The sequence below is a fragment of the Macaca nemestrina genome, chromosome 14 (assembly GCF_043159975.1).
Source record: "Macaca nemestrina isolate mMacNem1 chromosome 14, mMacNem.hap1, whole genome shotgun sequence".
NCBI lineage: Eukaryota > Metazoa > Chordata > Mammalia > Primates > Cercopithecidae > Macaca > Macaca nemestrina.
This window is the reverse complement of record NC_092138.1, coordinates 4,909,311-4,930,162: the sequence shown is the minus strand read 5'-3', so window position 1 is coordinate 4,930,162 and position 20,852 is coordinate 4,909,311. Positions and strand designations below refer to the sequence as shown.

At 42.8% G+C, this 20,852-nt stretch overlaps 1 protein-coding gene across 5 annotated transcripts in view; it reads left to right on the top strand.

Moving 5' to 3' along the window:
* The window catches only part of LOC105498875 (family with sequence similarity 120 member A), a 115,402-nt gene that overhangs the window by 21,945 nt on the left and 72,605 nt on the right, over nucleotides 1-20,852 (top strand). For all 5 annotated transcript variants that reach the window (XM_024786752.2, XM_011771253.3, XM_071077542.1 and 2 more), the window contains exon 3: nucleotides 2,388-2,470. In XM_024786752.2, coding sequence (XP_024642520.1) covers nucleotides 2,388-2,470 — 83 coding nt within the window. The remainder of the gene's footprint in view (nucleotides 1-2,387; nucleotides 2,471-20,852) is intronic.

The window sequence follows — 20,852 nt, the reverse complement described above, 5'->3', positions numbered from 1 at the left end:
GCAGTGTCACATTATATGGAAAGTTCCATATTTGCTTAAATGCTATGCAAAATAACTTGGCATATTAATTGACTTTGAATGTGAAAATCACATGCTCTTAGAATATGGATGCCTTAGCTCATTTGATAAATGGAAGAATACTGTTTATCTTGTTTAAGAAACATTGAATATAGTATTTGGAAAATAATACCAACTGATACGTTTCTAGCTTGTTAGTCTGTGAAGTTTTGAAATAAATGAAAAACAAAATCAATTGCAATATGTTGTCAATTTAATTTAGGGCTTGGAATCTCTTCAAAAAGTTTAGTGAAGTTATAGGTAAGCTCCTGAGTTTTTGTTGTCGTTGTTGTTTTTTGAGATGGAGTCTCTCTCTGTTGCCCAGGCTGGAGTGCAGTGGTGTGATCTTGGCTCACTGCAACCTCTGTCTCCCAGGTTCAAGTGATTCTCATGCCTCAGCCTCCCGAGTAGCTGGGATTACAGGTGTGTGCCACCACACCTGGCTAAATCTCACCATGTTGGCCAGGCTGGAAAAGTTTCACTGTGCTCAAATGAGAAAGCTTATTTTTCTTTTCCCTTCTGTAATGGAAAGTATAGCTCTATAAAGTATTTTGTTTTAGGAATGTTGGAATATTCACTTAAGTATTTCACCCAATTTTTCACAGGGACTGTTACTAATGTTCGAGTTGCTTTAATATTATTTCAAATTGAAGCTTCCGAAATTTCAGACATGTCATTCTTCTTTTTTTTTTTTTTTTTGAGATGGAGTCTCGCTCTGTCGCCCGGGCTGGAGTGCAGTGGGGCGATCTCGGCTCACTGCAAGCTCCGCCTCCCGGGTTCCCCCCATTCTCCTGCCTCAGCCTCCCGAGTAGCTGGGACTACAGGCACCCGCCACCACGCCCGGCTAATTTTTTGTATTTTTTAGTAGAGACGGGGTTTCACCGTGTTCGCCAGGATGGTCTCGATCTCCTGACCTCGTGATCCGCCCGTGTCAGCCTCCCAAAGTGCTGGGATTACAGGCGTGAGCCACCGCGCCTGGCCAGACACTTCATTCTTCACTGTGAAATTCTATGCAATCCCTTAACAGAGGAAAACAATATCAAACACAGCAAACCTGGGCAGTTACGGTTCAGATTTGCTCATTTGGACGTCACGGGAGTTCAGTACCTCTGGATTGTGTGTTTGTGTGTTTGGAATACAGGTGGAGTGTCCCTTATCTGAAATGCTTAGGACCAGAAGTATTTTGAAGTATTTGCATATGCCTAATGAAGTATCTTAGAGATGGGACTCAAGTCTAAGCATGAAAGTCATTTATGTTTCATATATACCTTATACACATAGCCTAAAGGTAATTTTATAAAACATTTTAAATAATTTTGTGCAGGAAACAAAGTTTTGACTGCCTTTTGACTGCGTGCCATCTTATGAGCAGAGGTGTGGAATTTTCCACTTGTGGCATCATGTTGATGTTGAAAAAGTTTCAAATTTTGCATCATTTTGGATTTTTGGACTACGGATGCTCAACCTATATTATAATGTAGCAATATTCCGAATGGTCTTACTTTGTTTTGCCTTCTGTTAGTAGCAAATTAATGAATCTGCTATCATAATGTGGAGGTGATTAAGTCATGTTATAAAAATCACGGTTGTTTAGGAAATTACTGCTTGGAGATTTCAGTGAGATAGCTAACCTACTAAAGATCAGGTGTACCAGGCATACGAACATGATTGTGAAAGTAGAGTATTCCCGCAAATACAGTTTCTCCATTGAATACAGTTTTGTTTGTAGACTGTGACAGCACTGGTGATAGGATGAGCAGCTTAATGGCCTCATGAGTATTATTGTAGGATGGGCCTTTTCACATATGTTTGTGGGTGGTGATGGAAATTATGGGAGAAGGGTGTTGATTCATGTTACAATCAGCAGTCATTGTCATTTAATCTTGCTAAGAAAGATTTTATAATTGTGCAGGTTTCACATTTGGTGTTTTTATGTAATTTTGAACCATAGCTATTTCATGAACAGATGAAAGCTTGAACCACAGCCATTTCATGAACAAATGAAAACTTGAATCTAATTGGTGTTTGATAGCCTGACATTGTCAGACTGACCTTTTGCAAACTGGTGTTTATTTTTAATACTGTGCTGTGAGGTTGCTTCAGTTTTATGCAGTTCTTAGGTTGAATGCTGCTGGGACTCCACTAGAAATTCCCGTCATTCTTGAGGCAGCTGCAAGGATTCTGCCTGCTGTATGTTGCTTTACGTTAAGAGATGAAGAGTTGTTCTCAGTTTCTGTTTGAAAGTTTTCTACTAGAGATGCAGTGCTTTTAAATGTTTTCCTGTGTTACTTAAGATGATTGCTTTTATGTTATCCATGTTTATATTCCAGGAAATCACATTCTGCCTGATGAAGATCTGGCTTCCTTTCATTGGAGTTTACTTGGTCCAGAACATCCACTAGCCTCACTAAAGGTACAAATTTCACTTTATTTGTCTAGCATTTGTAATAATCAACTGTGAGTTTGCTATTACGGGTTTTTTTTTTTTTTTAATTTTTATTTTTGAGATGGAGTCGTGCTTTGTCGCCCAGGCTGGAGTGCAGTGGCGCGATCTCGGCTCACTGCAAGCTCCGCCTCCCGGGTTCATGCCATTCTCCTGCCTCAGCCTCCCGAGTAGCTGGGACTACAGGCGCCCGCCACCATGGCTGGCTAATATTTTGTATTTTTAGTAGAGACAGGGTTTCACCGTGTTCGCCAGGATGGTCTCGATCTCCTGACCTCGTGATCCGCCCGCGTCGGCCTCCCAAAGTGCTGGGATTACTGGCGTGAGCCACTGTGCCTGGCCTGCTATTACTTTAATAACATGTTAGGCCCTTTATTGGTGGTGCTACAAAGTTAGCAATATCATGTTTTGCCATGATTTCAGGATATGCATTGCCTTAAAAAGCAAGCAACAATGCTACCATCCTTTGTTCTCAACACCTATATGTTAGGTAAATGTATAAATGCCCTTGAAAATTTCCCTTAAGGAATTCTTTGTGCCTTGTACCTAGATAGAAGGAAATCTTTGAGCTGATGTTTTATATATTAATTTTCTTACTTAAAAATTTTAATTTTTTCTCTAGGTAGCATAGTTGATAAATTTTGTAACTAATTTTCTACAATTATAAAATAATCTAAAGCTTTTGGATGATGGGGGAGACTCAAATTCATTAGATAAATAATCCATTTGTACTGTTTTATTAAAACTTAATATTATTTTTCTCTCTTTTGATTCCCTTCCTGTTTGTGATAGTAACAGACATCAGAGAGGGAGGCACTTAACTCTGATTTTCTACAGTGGAAGGGGTCTGTGTTTGATGTGAGCATAGGAGTAATGAGTGAGATTGGCACGAGGCACTGGAAAACTTCAGCTTGGACTTGTTAGTGACTCTTGTGATTGCAGTGATCATTTGTCAGGTTCAAATGCCTTTCTTGACTTGGGCAAATGGGAAGATGGGGACCTAGACTTTGTATCTGCTTCCCGCCCTGGGACTGCTTCCTTATAGTAAAGGGTGGCGGTTAAATTGGGTGTTTTCTGAAGGGCTGTAAAATTCTGAATGTTGTTGTAATTACCCTCCCTCCATAAACAATTTTAACTGGTGGCTAGTTTCAAATGGGAGTTTTTCTTCTACATTTTAATTTACCTTTAACTTTGGTCATACCCAAAAGCTTAAGTAGAATTCTTTCCTCCTCTCATTTTGTTCCTTGCTATTTCAAACTCTTTTTCTTTTTCATCTCTGGCATGCTATAAAATGTTCTCCTTTTCACCCTAACAGGGTTTGATATGGACTGTTTTCAACTTCTTGTTCAAAAATTAGTTTTTCTCCTCTTGTTAGAAATTACATTTCTGGCCATAGAATCCCTCCTGTATGTTTTCATGAATGAAGTGATGTGATCTGTCATCTGGACCCTAAGCTCCTGGTGATGCCATGACTGAAACGCGGATTGGGGAAATGCAGCGTGTCATCAGCTGAACTTCAGAGCACTGCACCTGTGCTCAGTAGCTCTGTTAAGCATTATGCTTTTATAAGTGAGACACAAATGAAGGCTTGTTTCCTACAAGATTTATTTTGTTTTGAAGAGCAGGGGTGAGATACTCCCAAGGTCTCTGGCTATATGTGTATGTGTAAGTTAAACTAGCCCTGCTTCATATGTCACAGGGTTAGAAGTGAAGAGCTGTTTGAAGAATTATTGGAAAACCAGCTCAATTTATTGCCAGGTGAATAACATCATTACATGTATATTTTTCCTAAATTTTGTGAAGAAAATCTTTAAGTATGAAAATGTGGAAAGAATAGAGAATGTGTATCCATATATCCACCATCTTAGTCTGACAATTATAAACATTTTGCCATAAAGTATATGTCTGTGTTTTGTTTAACAAAAACTCTTTGGAAGTAAGTTGCAGATGTAACACTTTACCCGTGGAAATGTCAGCTTGCTCTACCACTTGCTCCATCACTTCCTGAAAATAAGGACATTTTGTTACTTTATCCTATTAGTCTTATGACATCAACTAAATTAATAATAATTCTCCAATATCATTTTTTTTTTTTTTGAGACAAGGTCTTGTTCTGTCACCTGTGCTGGAGTGCAGTGTCTATTATCATTTAATATTAAGTTCATATTCAGATTTTTTCAGAATCATTTATAGTTTTTTTTTTTTTAATCAGGATCCAGTCAAGCTTTATGGATGCATTTTGATATTAACTGAGTACTTTTATGGCATATTGGAGAAGAAATCCTAAATTATTTTTCAGATGACTTGATAAGTTGTAGGATTTTAAAGTCAAACCTGAAATGCAAGCGCACCTGATTTTGAGATAAGTTCAGAAACTGCATTTGTTAGCCACTTTAAATTTTTTTTTTGAGACAGAGTCTTGCTCTGTCACCCAGGATGGAGTCAGGGGTGAGATCTTGGCTCACTGCAACCTCTGCCTCCCCGGTTCAAGCAATTCTTCTGCCTCAGCCTTCCAAGTAGCTGGGATTACAGGCGCCTGCCGCCATGCCGGCTAATTTTTGTATTTTAATAGAGGGGTTTTCACCATGTTGGCCATACTGGTCTCAAACTCCTGACCTCAGGTGATCCACCCACCTCGGTCTCCCAAAGTGCTAGGATTACAGGTGTGAGCCACCGCACCTGGCCCACTTTAATGTTTTGACCGTTCATTCACATTTTGTATGCAGCACCATTTCAGTAATTTTAATGTACATAAGGGAAATTGGATGTGGTTTTCTCCCCATGAGCATGACTGATGGATGTGCTGCAGAATTGTATGTATCCCACCTGCTGTGTAGTCTCTTTCTTTTTTCCCAGTTATAAAACCAATTGCATCTTTCGAAAATTTGGATAGTTGTTACATATCTCCATAATATTCTGAGTTTTACTTTCTGAAATATTCTTTGTGTTTTTGTATTGTGTTGAAATGATGAGAGGTTTAATATTATGGTACTGCATTTTAAAAGGTGCTTTGAATTGATTAGATATTAACTTCATAGAACACCAACCCTCTGTGAACAATAATAAATTTGGCTTTGGTGAAATAGTACAAATATAATATGATAAAAGGGATGGACCAAGAAAGCTTAAGCTTGAGGATGCAAAATCACGTGTCTTTAACAGCTGTTTTTCCAGTATACTGTGTTAGAAAGGGAACCAATAAAAATCATGAGAAAATTTCTCTTTTTACCATCTGATGAAAATCACAAAATACCATGGATAGGAAGTCATTAGTATTCGATAATTTGTGTGATTCCAAATCTTCAGTATGTTGGTAGCACTATGAATTTTTATTTGTTTTGTTTATAAGTAGCATTCTTAGACTCATCTTTTAAACATGTGTCTTTACAAATTTCACTACGTGCATTCATTCATTCACTGTGAATTTTTAACTCTCCGACTGTCGTTGAACCAGCTACATCAGTTAGAAATTGTGAAGTCCTCCTTGACTGTCCACAGCCCTGGGGTGTGCTGAAAGAATAGCACGTCTGCTTTGGGGCTCTGGGGGCTCGGAAGCACAGGGAAGAACAACTGTTAAATCGTTGGGTAATATCTGCAAAGAGGAAAGCTAGGACGGAAGCCACATTCTGTTTTGTCCTGCTTTATTAGTTAGTAGTAGATCGTGCTTATTACTAGATTATGACTGCAATGTTAGACATACTTAGAACCTAAAATTGGTAGAAGGCAGTAGGAAATAGGATGTAAGGTGACTTTTTCATACGTCAGTGGTAACCTTAAGAGCTGCTACCAAGGTGGGCGTCGAATTTCTTAGGTTTAGTTGCAAAGAATATTTCATTTATGTTCAGGACAGTTGGGCCATTTCATGTAACTTGTAAAATTGTAGGATGGTGTCAGGGGTCAGGGAGTGTCTAAGATGTGGTCAGTTCTATAATGAGAGTAAGAAAACGAGAGTTATGTGTTACTCCCTATTCCTCGGGAGACCTGGCTGTTGAGATTCCTCACTGTAGTCCTGGAGATGCCTAGAGGCTGGGCTGGAGTGTGACCTCTGTCTCCACCCAGGCCCAGGTCCTGCAGAGCAGGGAGCCTGGCAGCAGATGATACAGAGCGGGCTGGGCCAGGATGGGTAAAACCCCAGGGCTGCACAGGCACCCAAGCCTGAGGCTGCGTTTACCTTACTTTGCTGTAAGTAAGTTACTCTGTTTGGTTGGAAACGTAAGAGAATCTTTTATATACCAGAAAGAGTTGAGATACACTCCTGGAATGTACACTCCCTCCCAAACAATGGGGAAGGCATTCCAGGAGTGCATCTCATTTCCGTGCTCATTTAAACTTTTTCCAATGGCAGTATTTCTTCAAAGGGTCATATCTTTAATAAGGAAAATACATTGAATATCCTTTCAATGTGTTTTTGGACTCTGTTATAATTAGGAAGATTCGGGATTGTATTTACAGTAATGAAAAGTGGGTTGGATACATATTGGTCTTTCGAAGAGGCTCCCACTGCTTGTGTTGCTCTGGGCTGCTGTGCTCCTTTGATGGTTTTGGTGTGGCTGGCAGTGTTGCATGAGAGAAATGGAAGGTGTCAGGCAGCCTGGTACCCAGACAGCTGAGCCCACAGAGCATGGGCTCCAGTCCCAAGCCCAGCCTCTGTGTCCCTTCAGGTGGTGCCCCCATGCCTACCTCCTCCTGTGCCCTGGGAGTGGTCGGCCATTCAGTCTGCCTGGTCATAAGGTTTAGCGAGCCTGTGGGTGCCCTGCATAGCTGGTGTGGCCTGTACTCATCAGAGGGTGCCTGTGGCTATGGCAGTCCATCCTGGGCAGGGTCCCCTGGCTGTAGACGCCTGCTAGGTGAGCAGTTTTTCAAAATGTGCTTTTTGGGGTTTTAAAAATTGTATGATTTTGTGTCCTAACTGGGTACGGGAATTTTTTATCTTGGGTGGGCATTTTGTTGTTTTAATTTTTTAGTATGTTTTATAGATGTTTGCTGGATTTATTTTTTTAAAAACATGATTTCTTGTTGCCTCTGGTTTTCTTGAATCTTGGGTTTTTTAGAACACTTTATAGAAGGCTTTTTGTCACTTGGGTGTTCTACATTCTATTGACCTCGTATTTGGATATAATAACATTTAAGTTGGACCTGTTTAGTGTCAGGTCATTGTATTCATTTTGATGGTTTTTGTGTTCCTGAACTTCATATTCAATTTCATATATTTTGAGTTTCCATCCCTGCCAGTTGTTTGTGATTGCCAAGTATCCCCAACCACTGAGCCCTTTGAGCTCCTTCTGCCTCCTTGTCTGGGACACCCCAGCTTGCAGATTTTATGTGGGTTTACCCTTTCCTGAGACTTCACTACCAGCAGTTCTACTTTCTAGTTAGGTTTAGTCCGTTTTACTCTGTCTACTCTGCAGTTCCCAGTCTTTTTGAAAGACCCCATCTCTGTGTGGTGAGCCTCCCCTAGAAGTACTTGTCCTCCCCCAGCCCTTTCTGACCCCGTCAACTGGTTGTCCTAGGGCCAGGCTGGGCCCTGGGCCAGGCTGCACTGTCATCCATGGAACGCCGTCTTCTCTGTATGATCCTCTCTCGGAGCTTCCCCTAAAGTACGCTTGCTTTCTTCTGCATCATCTTAGGAGCTCCCTCTCATTCCTAGCCCTGGCATTTCTTCCTTTTGATTTAAATGTCTTTGTGTATTTATCATCTTACCACTCTGATTCACTTATTTTTGGTAATCTTTTGCCAGCTTTATCTTTCCCTGAGCCACCCGTATACCGGGGGCAATCTATCAGGCCATATCAAGAAAACTTTTAGATTCACCTCCATTTTTTTCTTTTTGGAGACGGAGTTTTGCTCCCTTGCCCAGGTTGGAGTGCAGTGGCGCAATCTTGGCTCACTGCAGCCTCTGCCTCTTGGGTTCAAGCAGTTCTCCTGCCTCAGCCTCCCGAGTAGCTGGGACTACAGGTACACGCTGCTGCCACGCACGGCTAATTTTTTGTATTTTAGTAGAGATGGGGTTTCCCCTAGTTGCCCGGGCTGGTCTCAAACCCCTGAGCTCAGGCAGTCCGCCTGCCTTAGCCTCCCAAAGTACTAAGATTATAGGCGTGAGCCACCGCGCCCGGCCATTCACCTTAAATTTTACCCAGGGGTATCTTTAACTATATTTTTTATGTCTTATTGTCCTCAACCAGAAGTCATTGAGTGTTGCTTTTAAAACATGTCCTTTAGGGCCAGCAGTTGGGTCTGGCTCTGAGAGAGTAGTGAGGAGGGTAGCATCAGGATCTCCAGGAGCAACAATGGTAGGGCTGTCAGTCTGGCCTTCTCATCACAGGGACCATGTCATCTCTAGGGTTGGAACGCACAGCAGACCCCACAGTGAACCAGTCTAGTAGTAGATCAGGGCCCTTCGAGACAGAGAGGAACTGAACAGTCCTTTTTCTTGGGTTTCCCGGATGGACACTTGGGTGGCTGTTGCAGCTGCTGCTCAGCCTGTGGTCCTAGTGACCGCTGTGCCTGGTGCCTGTGTCCGGACTAGGGCGAGAGGTGCTGGTAGGTCTCATGCAGTGCCTGGAGCCAGCTTCCATTTGAGAAGAGCTCTAGCATTTCAGGCACTTTGAGGCTTCGTTGTGTGTGACGTATACCATGTAACCTTGCTGGAGCTAGGTTGGTGATCAGATGACTTGATCTTTCTGAAATCTTTTTTTAAAAAATTAAGTTGGTTATAAACTGTAAATAAATAGAAAGATGGACTTTGTTTATTTCTGACTTTCACCTATATTGTCATAGCGGGAGGGGGTGGTTCTGATTCTATGAACCCTCCAAAGAAGGAATTTCTCCTTACATGTTAGTGTTAATTGAAGTTCACTTCATATATTTTTTTCTTAATAAGTCATTATATAATAGTTTAGTAAGAGCTAAGAAAAACTTCCTAAAATCTAAGTACTTATTTAGCTTTAGAAAATATAATGTTAGGGGCCTGGAAGGTAAGTAGATTAAAACATTCTTCTGTTTCTTTTTTTTTTCTAAACATAGTCTAAATATTGGGGAAAAAGGAGAGACAGACAAGATGAGGTAGTTTGACTGAACCCTCTGATTTTATTAATCTTTGTAGTCTTCATATGTCTATTGCATTTTTACTGTCTTAACTAGAAGCCTACGTTATCTTTTTTAAAATTCTCTTTTTTATTATAAAAATAATTAGAAAAATTTAATCAGTACAGAAATATGTCATGTGAAAATGAAAGGTACTTATAATCCCACTTCTCAGAGATAACCACTTTAAACAGATTGATATTTGATCCTTCGAAGTGTAATAAAAATGTCTATCTTGCTAGTGGTGGTCATCTTTGTCACCATCCATCATCATGCATGTGATGCATCATGTGTGTGACATTAGCTAAATGTTTTTAATGGTTAATGTATACAGATTCATTGTACTGGATTTTAAGCTTTAAGTCTTGAAAACCTGCATTTGATAAGAAATTTGTTCTTTGCTCCTTTTAATTTACATGTGGGGTTGTTAAATGAAATAAGTTAAAATACAAACTGAACTCAAAAGAATTTCTGCTTGTTTATATCTTCCAGTCAGTCTCCTTCTCTGTTCCCTGTTTGTTTTAAAATAAAACTGGAAAGCTTAGAATTCTGAGGAATCTGCTGGAATCTCTTGGGGCTCAAGAATAGTTTTTCTGTCTCTCTCTTTCTTTTTTTTTTTTTTTTTTTTTAAGAGACAGGGTCTTGCTCTGTTGCTCAGGCTGGAGTGCAGTGGCTGTTCACAGGTGTGATCATGTGCAGCACAGATGCAAACTCCTGGGCTCAATTGATTCTCCTTCTCCTGCCTCAGCCTCCCAAGTAGCTGGGATTACAGGTGCGCACCACCACACCCAGCTTCTGTCTTTTTTCACAGATTAGGAATAGGTCTCCTGTCATATTGCTGGGAAGAAAGGGATGTACGTTGTGGGAGGTTTGTGCTCCTTCCTTGTTGCAGGATTGCTTTTAGTTTGGCTCCTCCCGTGGAGTGAGTGGGACTGCCAAGCAGAATTCTTCCTGATTGACCTGGAATGGACGACCCTGCCAGCAGGAGCAGGAACAGAGGCCAGCAAGGGAAAGACAGACACAGTCTGAATGGGATCTGAAAGATACTGTGTTGGTAGTGCTGGCACTTACGGTATCTCTGGGAGAGAGACCTGGAATAGAGCAAGCAAAGAGAAGCTCAGTAATAGTGTCTTTGCTAACTGTGCTTTATTATTATTACTATTATTCTGAGATGGAGTCTTGCTCTGTCACCCAGGCTGGAGTGCAGTGGTGCGATCTTGGCTCACTGCAACCTCTGCCTCCTGGGTTCAAGAGATTCTCCTGCCTCAGCCTCCCAGGTAGCTGGGACTACAGGCATGCACCACCACACCGGGCTAATTTTTGTATTTTTTTTTTTTTTTTTTTTTTTGAGACGGAGTCTTGCTCTGTCACCCAGGCTGGAGTGCAGTGGCCGGATCACAGCTCACTGCAAGCTCCGCCTCCCGGGTTTACGCCGTTCTCCTGCCTCAGCCTCCCGAGTAGCTGGGACTACAGGCGCCCGCCACCTCGCCCGGCTAGTTTTTTGTATTTTTTAGTAGAGACGGGGTTTCACCGTGTTAGCCGGGATCGTCTCTCGATCTCCTGGCCTCGTGATCCGCCCGTCTCGGCCTCCCAAAGTGCTGGGATTACAGGCTTGAGCCACCGCGCCCGGCCTAATTTTTGTATTTTTAGTGGAGACAGGGTTTCACCATGTTGGCCAGGCTGGTCTCGAACTCCTGACCTCAGGTGATCTACCCGCCTCGGCCTGCGAAAGTGCTGGGATTACAGGCATGAGCCACTGCGCCCAGCCTGCTAACTGTGCTTAGAACTAGAATGCTCTAGTTTTATTTTAAATAAGCAGCATAATGTCAGTCTTAAAAATGAGAGTGTAAACATTTTCTAGCTTATTTCCTACCCTGTGAGTTCATAATATCAGCCCTGTTTCTAACCAGGCTTTCTCCATCACTTTCTGCTTAGCATATTCACCTTCCTCTGAATGCCATGGTGACACGTGTGAATTAGTGCCATGTCCTAGTCCTAGTCCCATGTCTCCCCCTCCACTCATGGCAGATCAGACACTGTTGTTGCACTCTAACTGTACACCGAGGGCTCCTCAACCTAGAGAATATCACCCTCAAGACATTTTGCCTGGGAACTGCCACCACCCCCTGCCCAGCCAAATCTGGCACCAGATTTCGTGCCAGGCAAGTTCCTTCCAAGACATTCTTGGTCAGAAACAGGGCTTGAGCTGGGTATGGTGGCTCATGCCTGTAATCCTAACACTTTGGGAGGCCAAGGTGGGAGGATCACTTGAGCTCAGGAGTTTGAGACCAGGGCAACATAGTGAGACCCTATCTCTATAAAAAATAAAAAAAAAACTAGCTGAGTGTGGTGGCATGCCCCTGTAGTCCCAGCTACTTAACAGGCTGAAGTGGAAGGATTGCTTGAGCCTGGGATATCGAGGCTGCAGTGAGCCTTGATCTGTGCCACTGTGCTCCAGCTTGTGTGACAGAGTAAGACCCTGTCTCAACAAAAAATAAAAAGAAGCAGAGGGCTTGCTAGCAACAGTCCCAGCTATGTCCAGCATCTTGGTTTCTTATATCTCTTGCTCACAGCCCTTGTCCAGGGTCAACTTCTCTTCCTGACCCTCTTGCTGTGTCTTTGAGACTCTAGCCCCTGTCACCCCAAAAAGAAGCCATGTCTGCATTGGCAGTCACTTTCCACTTCTTTCCGTCTGCAACCCCTTGGCCAACCACTAATATGATTTCTGTCTCTACGGATTTGCCTATTCTGGACATTTATTTATTATTATTATTTTTTTGAGTCGGAGTCTCACTCTGTTGCCCAGGCTGGAGTGCAGTGGTGCAATCTCGGCTCACTGCAAGCTCCGCCTCCTGGGTTCACACCATTCTCCTGCCTTAGCCTCCTGAATAGCTGGGACTACAGGCGCCCGCCACCACATAAAACCACACAACATGTGATCTTTGTGTCTGTCTTCTTTCACTGAGTATAGTGCTTTCACGGTTCTTCCATGTTGTAACATGTATCTATACTTTATTCCTTTTTTTTTTAAAAAAAAAAAAAAAAAGAAAAAAGAAACTGTCTCCTAGGCTGGAGTGCAGTCAGTGGCGCAATCATAGCTCACTGTAACTTTGAACTTCTGGGCCCAAGCAATCCTCCTGCCTCAGCCTCCTTAGTAGCTAGGACTATAGTCACGTACCACCACACTGGGCTAATGTTTTAATTTTTTTTAAGAGACAGGATTTCACCATGTTGCCCAGGCTGGTCTCGAACTCCTGGCCTCAAGCATCCTCCCACTTCAGCCTCCCATAGTGCTGGGATTACAGGCATGAGCCCCGCACCCAGCCTACTGCATTTTTTTTTTTTTTAATGACTGAATGATATCCCATTGTGTGAATATATGACATTTTTATTGCTCTTTTCATCAGTTGGTGGACACTTGGGTTATTTCTACCTTTTGACAATTATAAATAATGTTGTTATGAACATTTGTGTGTAAGTTTTGTGTGGATGTTTTCATTTTCCATGGGTATATGGCTGGGAGTAGAATTGCTGGGTCATGTAGTAGGTCTGTGCTTAGATTTTTTTTTTCTTCCTTTTTCTTTTCTTTCTTTCTTTCTTTTTCTTTTTTGAGACTTTTTTAGAGTCTCACTCCTTTGCCCAGACCTGTGGCATGATTTTGGCTGTCTGCAACCTCTGCCTCCCAGGCTCAAGTGATTCGCTTGCCTTAACCTCCTGAGTAGCTGGAATGACAGGTGTGTGCCAGCACACCCGGCTAATTTTTGTATTTTTAGTAGAGATGGGGTTTCACCATGTTGGCCAGGCTGGTCTCAAACTCCAGACCTCAAGTGATCCGCCTGCCTTGGCTTCCCAAAGTGCTGGGATTACAGGCATGAGCCACTGTGATTGACCTATGTTTAGCTTTTTGAGGACCATCAAACTGTTGCCACAGCAGCTGCACAGTTTACATTCCCCCCAGCAACGTGTAAAGGTTCTGATTTCTCCACATCCTTACCAGTGCTCGTTATTGTCTGTTTTTTTATTTTCTCCATCTTAGTGAGCTTAATGAGGTTTCCCATTTTTGTTTTGATTTGCATTTCTTTGACGACTGATGATGTTGAATATCTTTTGCTGTGCTTATGCGTCATTTTTAGACCTTCTTTGGATAAATGCCTCTTCAAATCCTTTGCTCATTTTAAAATTGGGTTATTTGTCTTTTCATCATTGAGTTCTAAGGGTTTTTGTTTTTGTTTTTTGAGACAGAGCCTCGCTTTGTCTGGAATGCAGTGGCATGATCTTAGCTTACTGCAACCTCCGCTTTCTAGGTTCAAGCAATTCTCCTGCCTCAGCCTCCTGAGCACCTGGGACTACAGGCGTGCACCACCATGCCCAGCTAATTTTTGTATTTTTGGTAGAAACAAAGTTTCACCGTGTTGGCCAGGCTGGTCTTGAACTCCTGACCTCAAGTGATCCACCCACCTCGGCCTCCCAAAGTGCTGGGATTACAGGCGTGAGCCACCGCACCTGGCCTGCATTCTAATGATTTTTAATATATTCCAGATGCAAGTCTATTATTAGATGCATGATTTACAAATATACTACTTATCTTTGCAATAAGTTTGCATCTCAAAGTATTGTCTTAAGCAAAGAGTCAAATCCAAAGGAAATCTGTCTGATCACATTTATATAAAACTCTAGAAAAGGCAAAACAACAGTGATAGTGATAGAAGGTGGACTTGTGGTTGTCTGGGACTGTGGTGGGAAACGGACACAGTGGGACTCTGGGGTGATGGGAATGTGATGTTTTCTTGATTGTGATAGTAGTTACACTATTGGAGGCGTGTGTTGTAACTCACTGAATTATATGCTAAAATTGATGGGATTTTATTCCATGCGAAATATTTCAGTAAAACTGATCTGAAAAATGCTGGTGTCTGACTGTAGGCAGCCCCTCCATGTGGGCAGTATCATTCTATTCTCCTTCCCAGTGACTGTGAGCATTCGTCACTCTCTCCTGGGCCTCTGCTCAGTTTCACACTGCTTTCTCTTAGCAGGTTCTTTCTGCCAGAATATTGACACCTTCAGGCGTGGTCCTCCTCAACTTCTCTTTCCTCATCTACACATTTATTTTCCCGTTTTTATTTCTTTTCTAGCCTGACACTGGAGTATTCCTGGCCTTCTTGAACCTTTGTCATTGAACATATCTGGTGGAACTTCTGTATAATATCTCCCTCTCTCTTGGTTCTTGGCCCTCAGTTTGTAAATATGAACAGATCTGCCCCATATTCTTCTGACTACCATCTTGTGGTAGCTCCTGTCACATCCCCAACACTTAACTTCCTTCCCTTGAATCTCATTGTCATAAGATTGCTTTTGTCAAGACCATGGATGCCCGTGAGAGCTGATCTTGTGGCTGGTTTTCCGCCTCATCATACTCCTCCTCTCCTCGCCGGGACCCTCCCGCCTGGCTTTCCACATGTCAGTGTGCTGTAGTCTTTCTTTTCCTCCTCCTCGCCTCTGTTGCCTCCTACGGGTTCCATCTGTACTGTGATTCTCACACTCTCCTGGCAGATCTGTGCTGAAGTCTCAGCTACCCTGAAATGTATTTCTCCAGACAAGTCCCCTTCACCGAGCTCTCCACCCTGTCCTCTCTACTTGGATGTGCACCTGCACGTCAGATTTGGCATTTCTGATCTACAAATGTCTTCATCTTCTCTAACTTGGCTTGTCCTCCTGTGTTGTACTTGCCACCTAGTGCCACCAGTGACCCTGCCAGTCATCCACGGTAGAACTTGGGAGTCATCTTTGATTCTTCCCCTTCCTGCATCTGCTCTGATATTTCCTGAATTGCCACATCCTCTCCTTGCTTCTGTTTCAGCCACTGCTTGCTGGGATTCATGCGGGAGCCATGGAGCCTCCCTTTTGCTGATCTTTTCCTCGGCTGTCCGTCTTCCACATGGCTCACAAAATGATCTGTTTAAATTCAGGTCTGGCCGGGCGCGGTGGCTCAAGCCTGTAATCCCAGCACTTTGGGAGGCCGAGACGGGCGGATCACGAGGTCAGGAGATCGAGACCATCCTGGCTAACCCGGTGAAACCCCGTCTCTAGTAAAAAATACAAAAAAATAGCCGGGCGAGGTGGCGGGCGCCTGTAGTCCCAGCTACTCGGGAGGCTGAGGCAGGAGAATGGCGTAAACCCGGGAGGCGGAGCTTGCAGTGAGCCGAGATCCGGCCACTGCACTCCAGTCTCGGCGACAGAGCAAGACTCCGTCTCAAAAAAAAAAAAAAAAATTCAGGTCTGATCTCATCATTCCCCTGTTTAGAATTTCTCAGTCACTGTCTTCATCTGTAGCAGTGATTTGAATTCCACGTATCTGTTAAAAAAAAAAAGTTGGAAGACTACTGTTGTGTTGCCAACTCTTAATTTTTCTAAGTAAGAATATTGGAAGAAAAAGGAATTCACCGTCTACCATCTTTTCATTAAATAAGCACATTTCAACACTTAAAATAAGGCGCAATTTCGAATGGAAGATAAAAAGACCACAGTGCTGTGGCTAAGTGTGCAGAGTCCACTCAGCCACTCACCTGGATGGCTGTGGTGGGTACTTAGTAAGCTCCTCTATAAGATGGGGACGTTAACAGTGGCTCCTCATAGAGTTGTGAGGATTATATCAAGTATGCATCCTTAGGGCACGGCCTGGGTACACAGCCTTCGAAACTATTAGAATACATGACAGGTATTCCCCCAAGAAGGGAAGGTGACCACAGTACACGACAGTTTCCTCCTTGGACTGGTGGCAGCTTTTTGTAAAGAGATCCTGTCACTGCACGATGGAGCCCAGGTTCCAGCAGGGCAGCTGAAGTCACCTCTGGCCTACCTGCCTTTTCATCCTAGGCTCTAGGCCTATAAAATGGAATGAATAACTTTTCTTTGTTCAGTTTAAAACCTTTAGATACTTCAGTATACGTGCATAGCAGTTTCCATCTTTGGAGTGATGATCACACTTAACATTATTTGTGATTAATTGCATTTTAACAGCCTTTCAAATCTTTTTTTTTTTTTTTTTTTTGTTTTTTTGTTTTTTTTTGAGACGGAGTCTCGCTCTGTCGCCCAGGCTGGAGTGCAGTGGCCGGATCTCAGCTCACTGCAAGCTCCGCCTCCCGGGTTCACACCATTCTCCTGCCTCAGCCTCCCGAGTAGCTGGGACTACAGGCGCCCGCCACCTCGCCCGGCTAGTTTTTTGTATTTTTTTTTAGTAGAGACGGGGTTTCACCGTGTTAGCCAGGATGGTCTCGATCTCCTGACCTCGTGATCCGCCCGTCTCGGCCTCCCAAAGTGCTGGGATTACAGGCTTGAGCCACCGCGCCCGGCCTCAAATCTTTATTTAGGCAAATGTGTACAGAATACTGATATATGTCATAACATTTCACGAATTTTGAAGGCATGGCTATTAGTGGTATCTGACAATTCTTGGGTCTACGTGTTTTCCTTTCCCTTGACTGTTATAGTAGAAAACCGTGGGCCTGCAGGGTGCATTTGGTGATTCCATAGCTTGGAGGGCTTGGTCAAAAGCACAGACTGCTGGGGCCAAGGACTGTGGTGGTGACAGTTTCTTGGGGACCACACTTTGAGCTTCACCCACCTTGGATGACCAAGGAAGCATTTCTGCGTCCTTAGCCCCCGGACCTGTGCTCCACTGTGTCCTCTCGGGGGCTCCCTGAGAGACTGGGGCAACGTTTTGTCGCCAAGAAGAATGTGAGCTTCTCGAAGTCAGGAAATTTGAAGGGTTGTTCTGTGTTCCTTTTTTCTAGCACAGGCGTCACCCATGAATGAATATTGGCCAAATCGAGCTTCCGTTTCCCTTCCTTGAAATTGCCAAAATGCAGAGTACTTGCCCTTCACCGTTTTCCACTTGGTAATGAAGTGGATCAGTTCTGCTTCAGCAATGATACTTTGTGAAACTTGCATTTATATTCATTTGCATTTTAAATGAGCAGCCAAGAGACACTTTGGGAGCAGTGGTACCAACAGTCTCAAAATCATTTAATCATAGTTTTGTATGGTATATTTAATTAGCTTATACATCCCACAGGAATATGACCGAGTGGATTTTAGAGATTAGGTTAGACCCTGTCAGATGGTCCTGTCTAGTGGTACATGTTAGAGAGCTTTGAAAGAGTTTTCAATCAACATATTACATGAAAAGGAATACTGGATTTTATTGAATCCTTTGAGTACTGTGGCATGTTGGGTTTGATTTAGCAGTTGGAATATTACAAGGTAAGTTCATTTAAACGAATTCACAGCTGTAGAAAAAAGGTTTGAGTTTAAAGATATAACCAAGAGTGAGACTGCAGATTTTTAAGCAGTGAAATATTAGAAAACAATGAATAAATAAATAAATGCTTCTTTAAGAGGGGCTAAATTATTTCTTATTTTGTTTCAGAAACCAGGAAGAGATTGTTTTCTTTGGATTTCAAACGTCGTTATAGTGTAGTTGTTTCTTAGCTTCCTTAAGGTGCCCCTTGAGTGCCTGAAATAATTCACTGAAATCGGTGACTCTAAAGCGTCAAAGATCTTTTCTGTCTGGAGTAGCCACCATGCAGCTTCAGTGAGGGCTTCCCATTGAAGTCCCCTTTGAGGACGTGCCTGACAGGGTTTCCATGGACTTTTTTGTTGTTGTAGTATGTAGTATGGGTGCCAGCCTCCACTCTTCACCCGTAATACAGGCCTGATAGATAGATCGGTGAGAACACCTACTGCTTGTTCTGAAAGTTACGCCTGGGGGTGTCAAGCTGCTTGGAGATGAGGCCAAAGGCTCACCCTGCGTGGCTGTAGCAGAAGTCCAGCCAGTGCTCCCAGCACCACCCATTTGGGAAACAGGCCCAGTAGTGTGGCCAGGCAGGTGTCCACACCACTGACCCAGCTCCAAGATTGCAGCCTCCTGGAGGTTTTTTTTTTTTTTTTCAAAAAAAGCAAAAACAAAACAAAGGTTGTCAAGAGTGGCCAGAGGACTAGAGATTGTCATAGGGGACAACGGGGTGCCACCGCTCATGGATTGTGACATGTCAGGGAGATAGCCCTGCGGCGTGCTTGTCTGGGTCAGATTTGGTGGCATTCTGCATTCAGCAAAGCCCTGCATGCTATATCCATCTGTCAATGATGACTGCAGAACACGTTTTTCAGTAGGAAATGATGAGGAGATTTGGGGAAAGATGAGCTAAAAGTGAAAATCTTTCACATAAGAGGATATTTTTGCATAGAGACAATCATCAATTTCTACCCAAACAGTATCTATTATTTAATGATTCTGCCTGGAAGCAAAGGGGTAAGCTGAATCTTTCAGAGGTCTTTCCCAGTCCTAAATTATTTTCTTGACCTACAAAGCAGGCAAAATTTCAGTCACAATTGGTGAAATTGCTACGCAGTGACATGAAAAGAGCAATTGATCATAAGCATTTGCTTGTTAATTAAGTTTACTTACTCTCCTGAGAGATAGAATGTACATATGGTTCTAGCTCTAGATATGTCACAATTTATTTGACTTTTGTTTTTTATTTTTAATGTTAAGTATTTGGGCTAAGATTTAAAAAACTGATTAAAGAAAGCTGAGGAGGAAATAAATGGGACATTAATTACAATATTTTATACGCTGTCTCTAAGCAGCAGACACTTCACTTGTTTAGTTTGAGTGTTAATTTTGTTTTTATGAATAGGCAAGGACACATTACTGTAACCCTCCTGTGTAGTTACTGCTGTGATGAGATGAACCACGTGCTATTTTAGAATCTCAGGGAAAGTTAGCAACACTGCTGATGACGCTTTTCATGGACGAACAAGTCTTGATGTGTTTTTTCCCAGTTGGAAGTATATTGATAACTACCTTCATGTGTGTGGTGTTTATACAGGGCTGTGTGTGTGTGTGTGTGTGTGTGTGTATGTATAGGGTTATGTAGATAGATAGCATAGAAATTAACTTCTCATACATATATGCTTTTATCGTGTTAAAACATTTAACAAGTTTCTAAAGGATTTATCCTAGAATACCTTTTAGTACCAAGATTCCCTGGTATATTTAAATAAAGACATATGTCCAACTTTCCAATCTATCCGTCTTCTTCAATTTAAAATGTCTCATGTAAAGTCCATCCATATGTCCCTCTGGTGTTGCATTTCTGTCTCCAGCCACTTTCTCATGTGGCAGGGGTGGGATTTGTTGATGTGACCAGGCCCTTAGGACAGCACCTCTGACTCCTCCTGCACCTGGGTAGCGAATGCACACCAGGTCCTGACCCTAAGGATTAAAGACGACGTCAGGGAGCTCATCCTGGATTGGCTTTAGAAGGCTAGATTAGGAGCCATCCAGGAGGGAAGCAAGCTTGTCTCTGCACAGGCTCGGAGCTGCCTGCGGAGTCGGGTGGTGGAGGGTGGCTGGTGGGGAAGGTAGCTGCATGGTCAGCAAATTATAAAGGGCCAGTGTTTTCGGCGTTAAACCAGAGGTAACATGTTTGATGTTACTGAGCTGCTCAGAAGGATTTAGGGGACACTTTAATTATGGCACCTGTTTACTTCAAGGATCTTTTAGCTGCATGTTGTAGGGCTGGGGATAGTGATGACAAGGATGTCCACAGGAACAAAAGCAGCGGTTTCTGTTGTTTTCTTTTGAAGTGGGATGGGAGTGAAGCAGGGCTGCCCAATTACTTGTGGTGTCATGGGTGTAAGCCATCGTCATGGGCTGCACATGCCCCTGGGAGACAGGAGGCCCTGTACCCTTCTCTGTGAACTTCTTTACTTCTGGGGAAAGCCTGTTGCTGTTCCCGCCTGCTCTGGCCCGGGAGGCTGACTCGTTTGCTATGCAAGGCCCAGGCTCTCTGGGTGCTGGTGCCTGTTGCAAAATAAGAAGCAATGGTGGCAAAATGTCCACCTCCCTAAATTAAACCACAAAGGTTAGGACCAAACTATTAAAAATATGATCTTTGAGTGGTATGGTCTTGTTTTTGAGTGTATTTTGGCATTGTGTTCAAACCAAAGTTTATTCCAGCCAATTTAATGTACTATTTTCTAATAACAACTCTGTTTTAAACCTTCCCATCCATATCAAACACAATGATGTTGAGGTTAAGAGGGACCCTTTCTCTAAATGAAAATATGATACTTATTCTATATAATTTTGGAGGGCCCAAAGATGTGGAATCAATGTATTTGTAAGAATTGTATTAAACAATCTTCATTTGATAAACAGTACCTTACAATCCTAATGCTATCTATCAAAGTTGAATGAGAGCAGTTT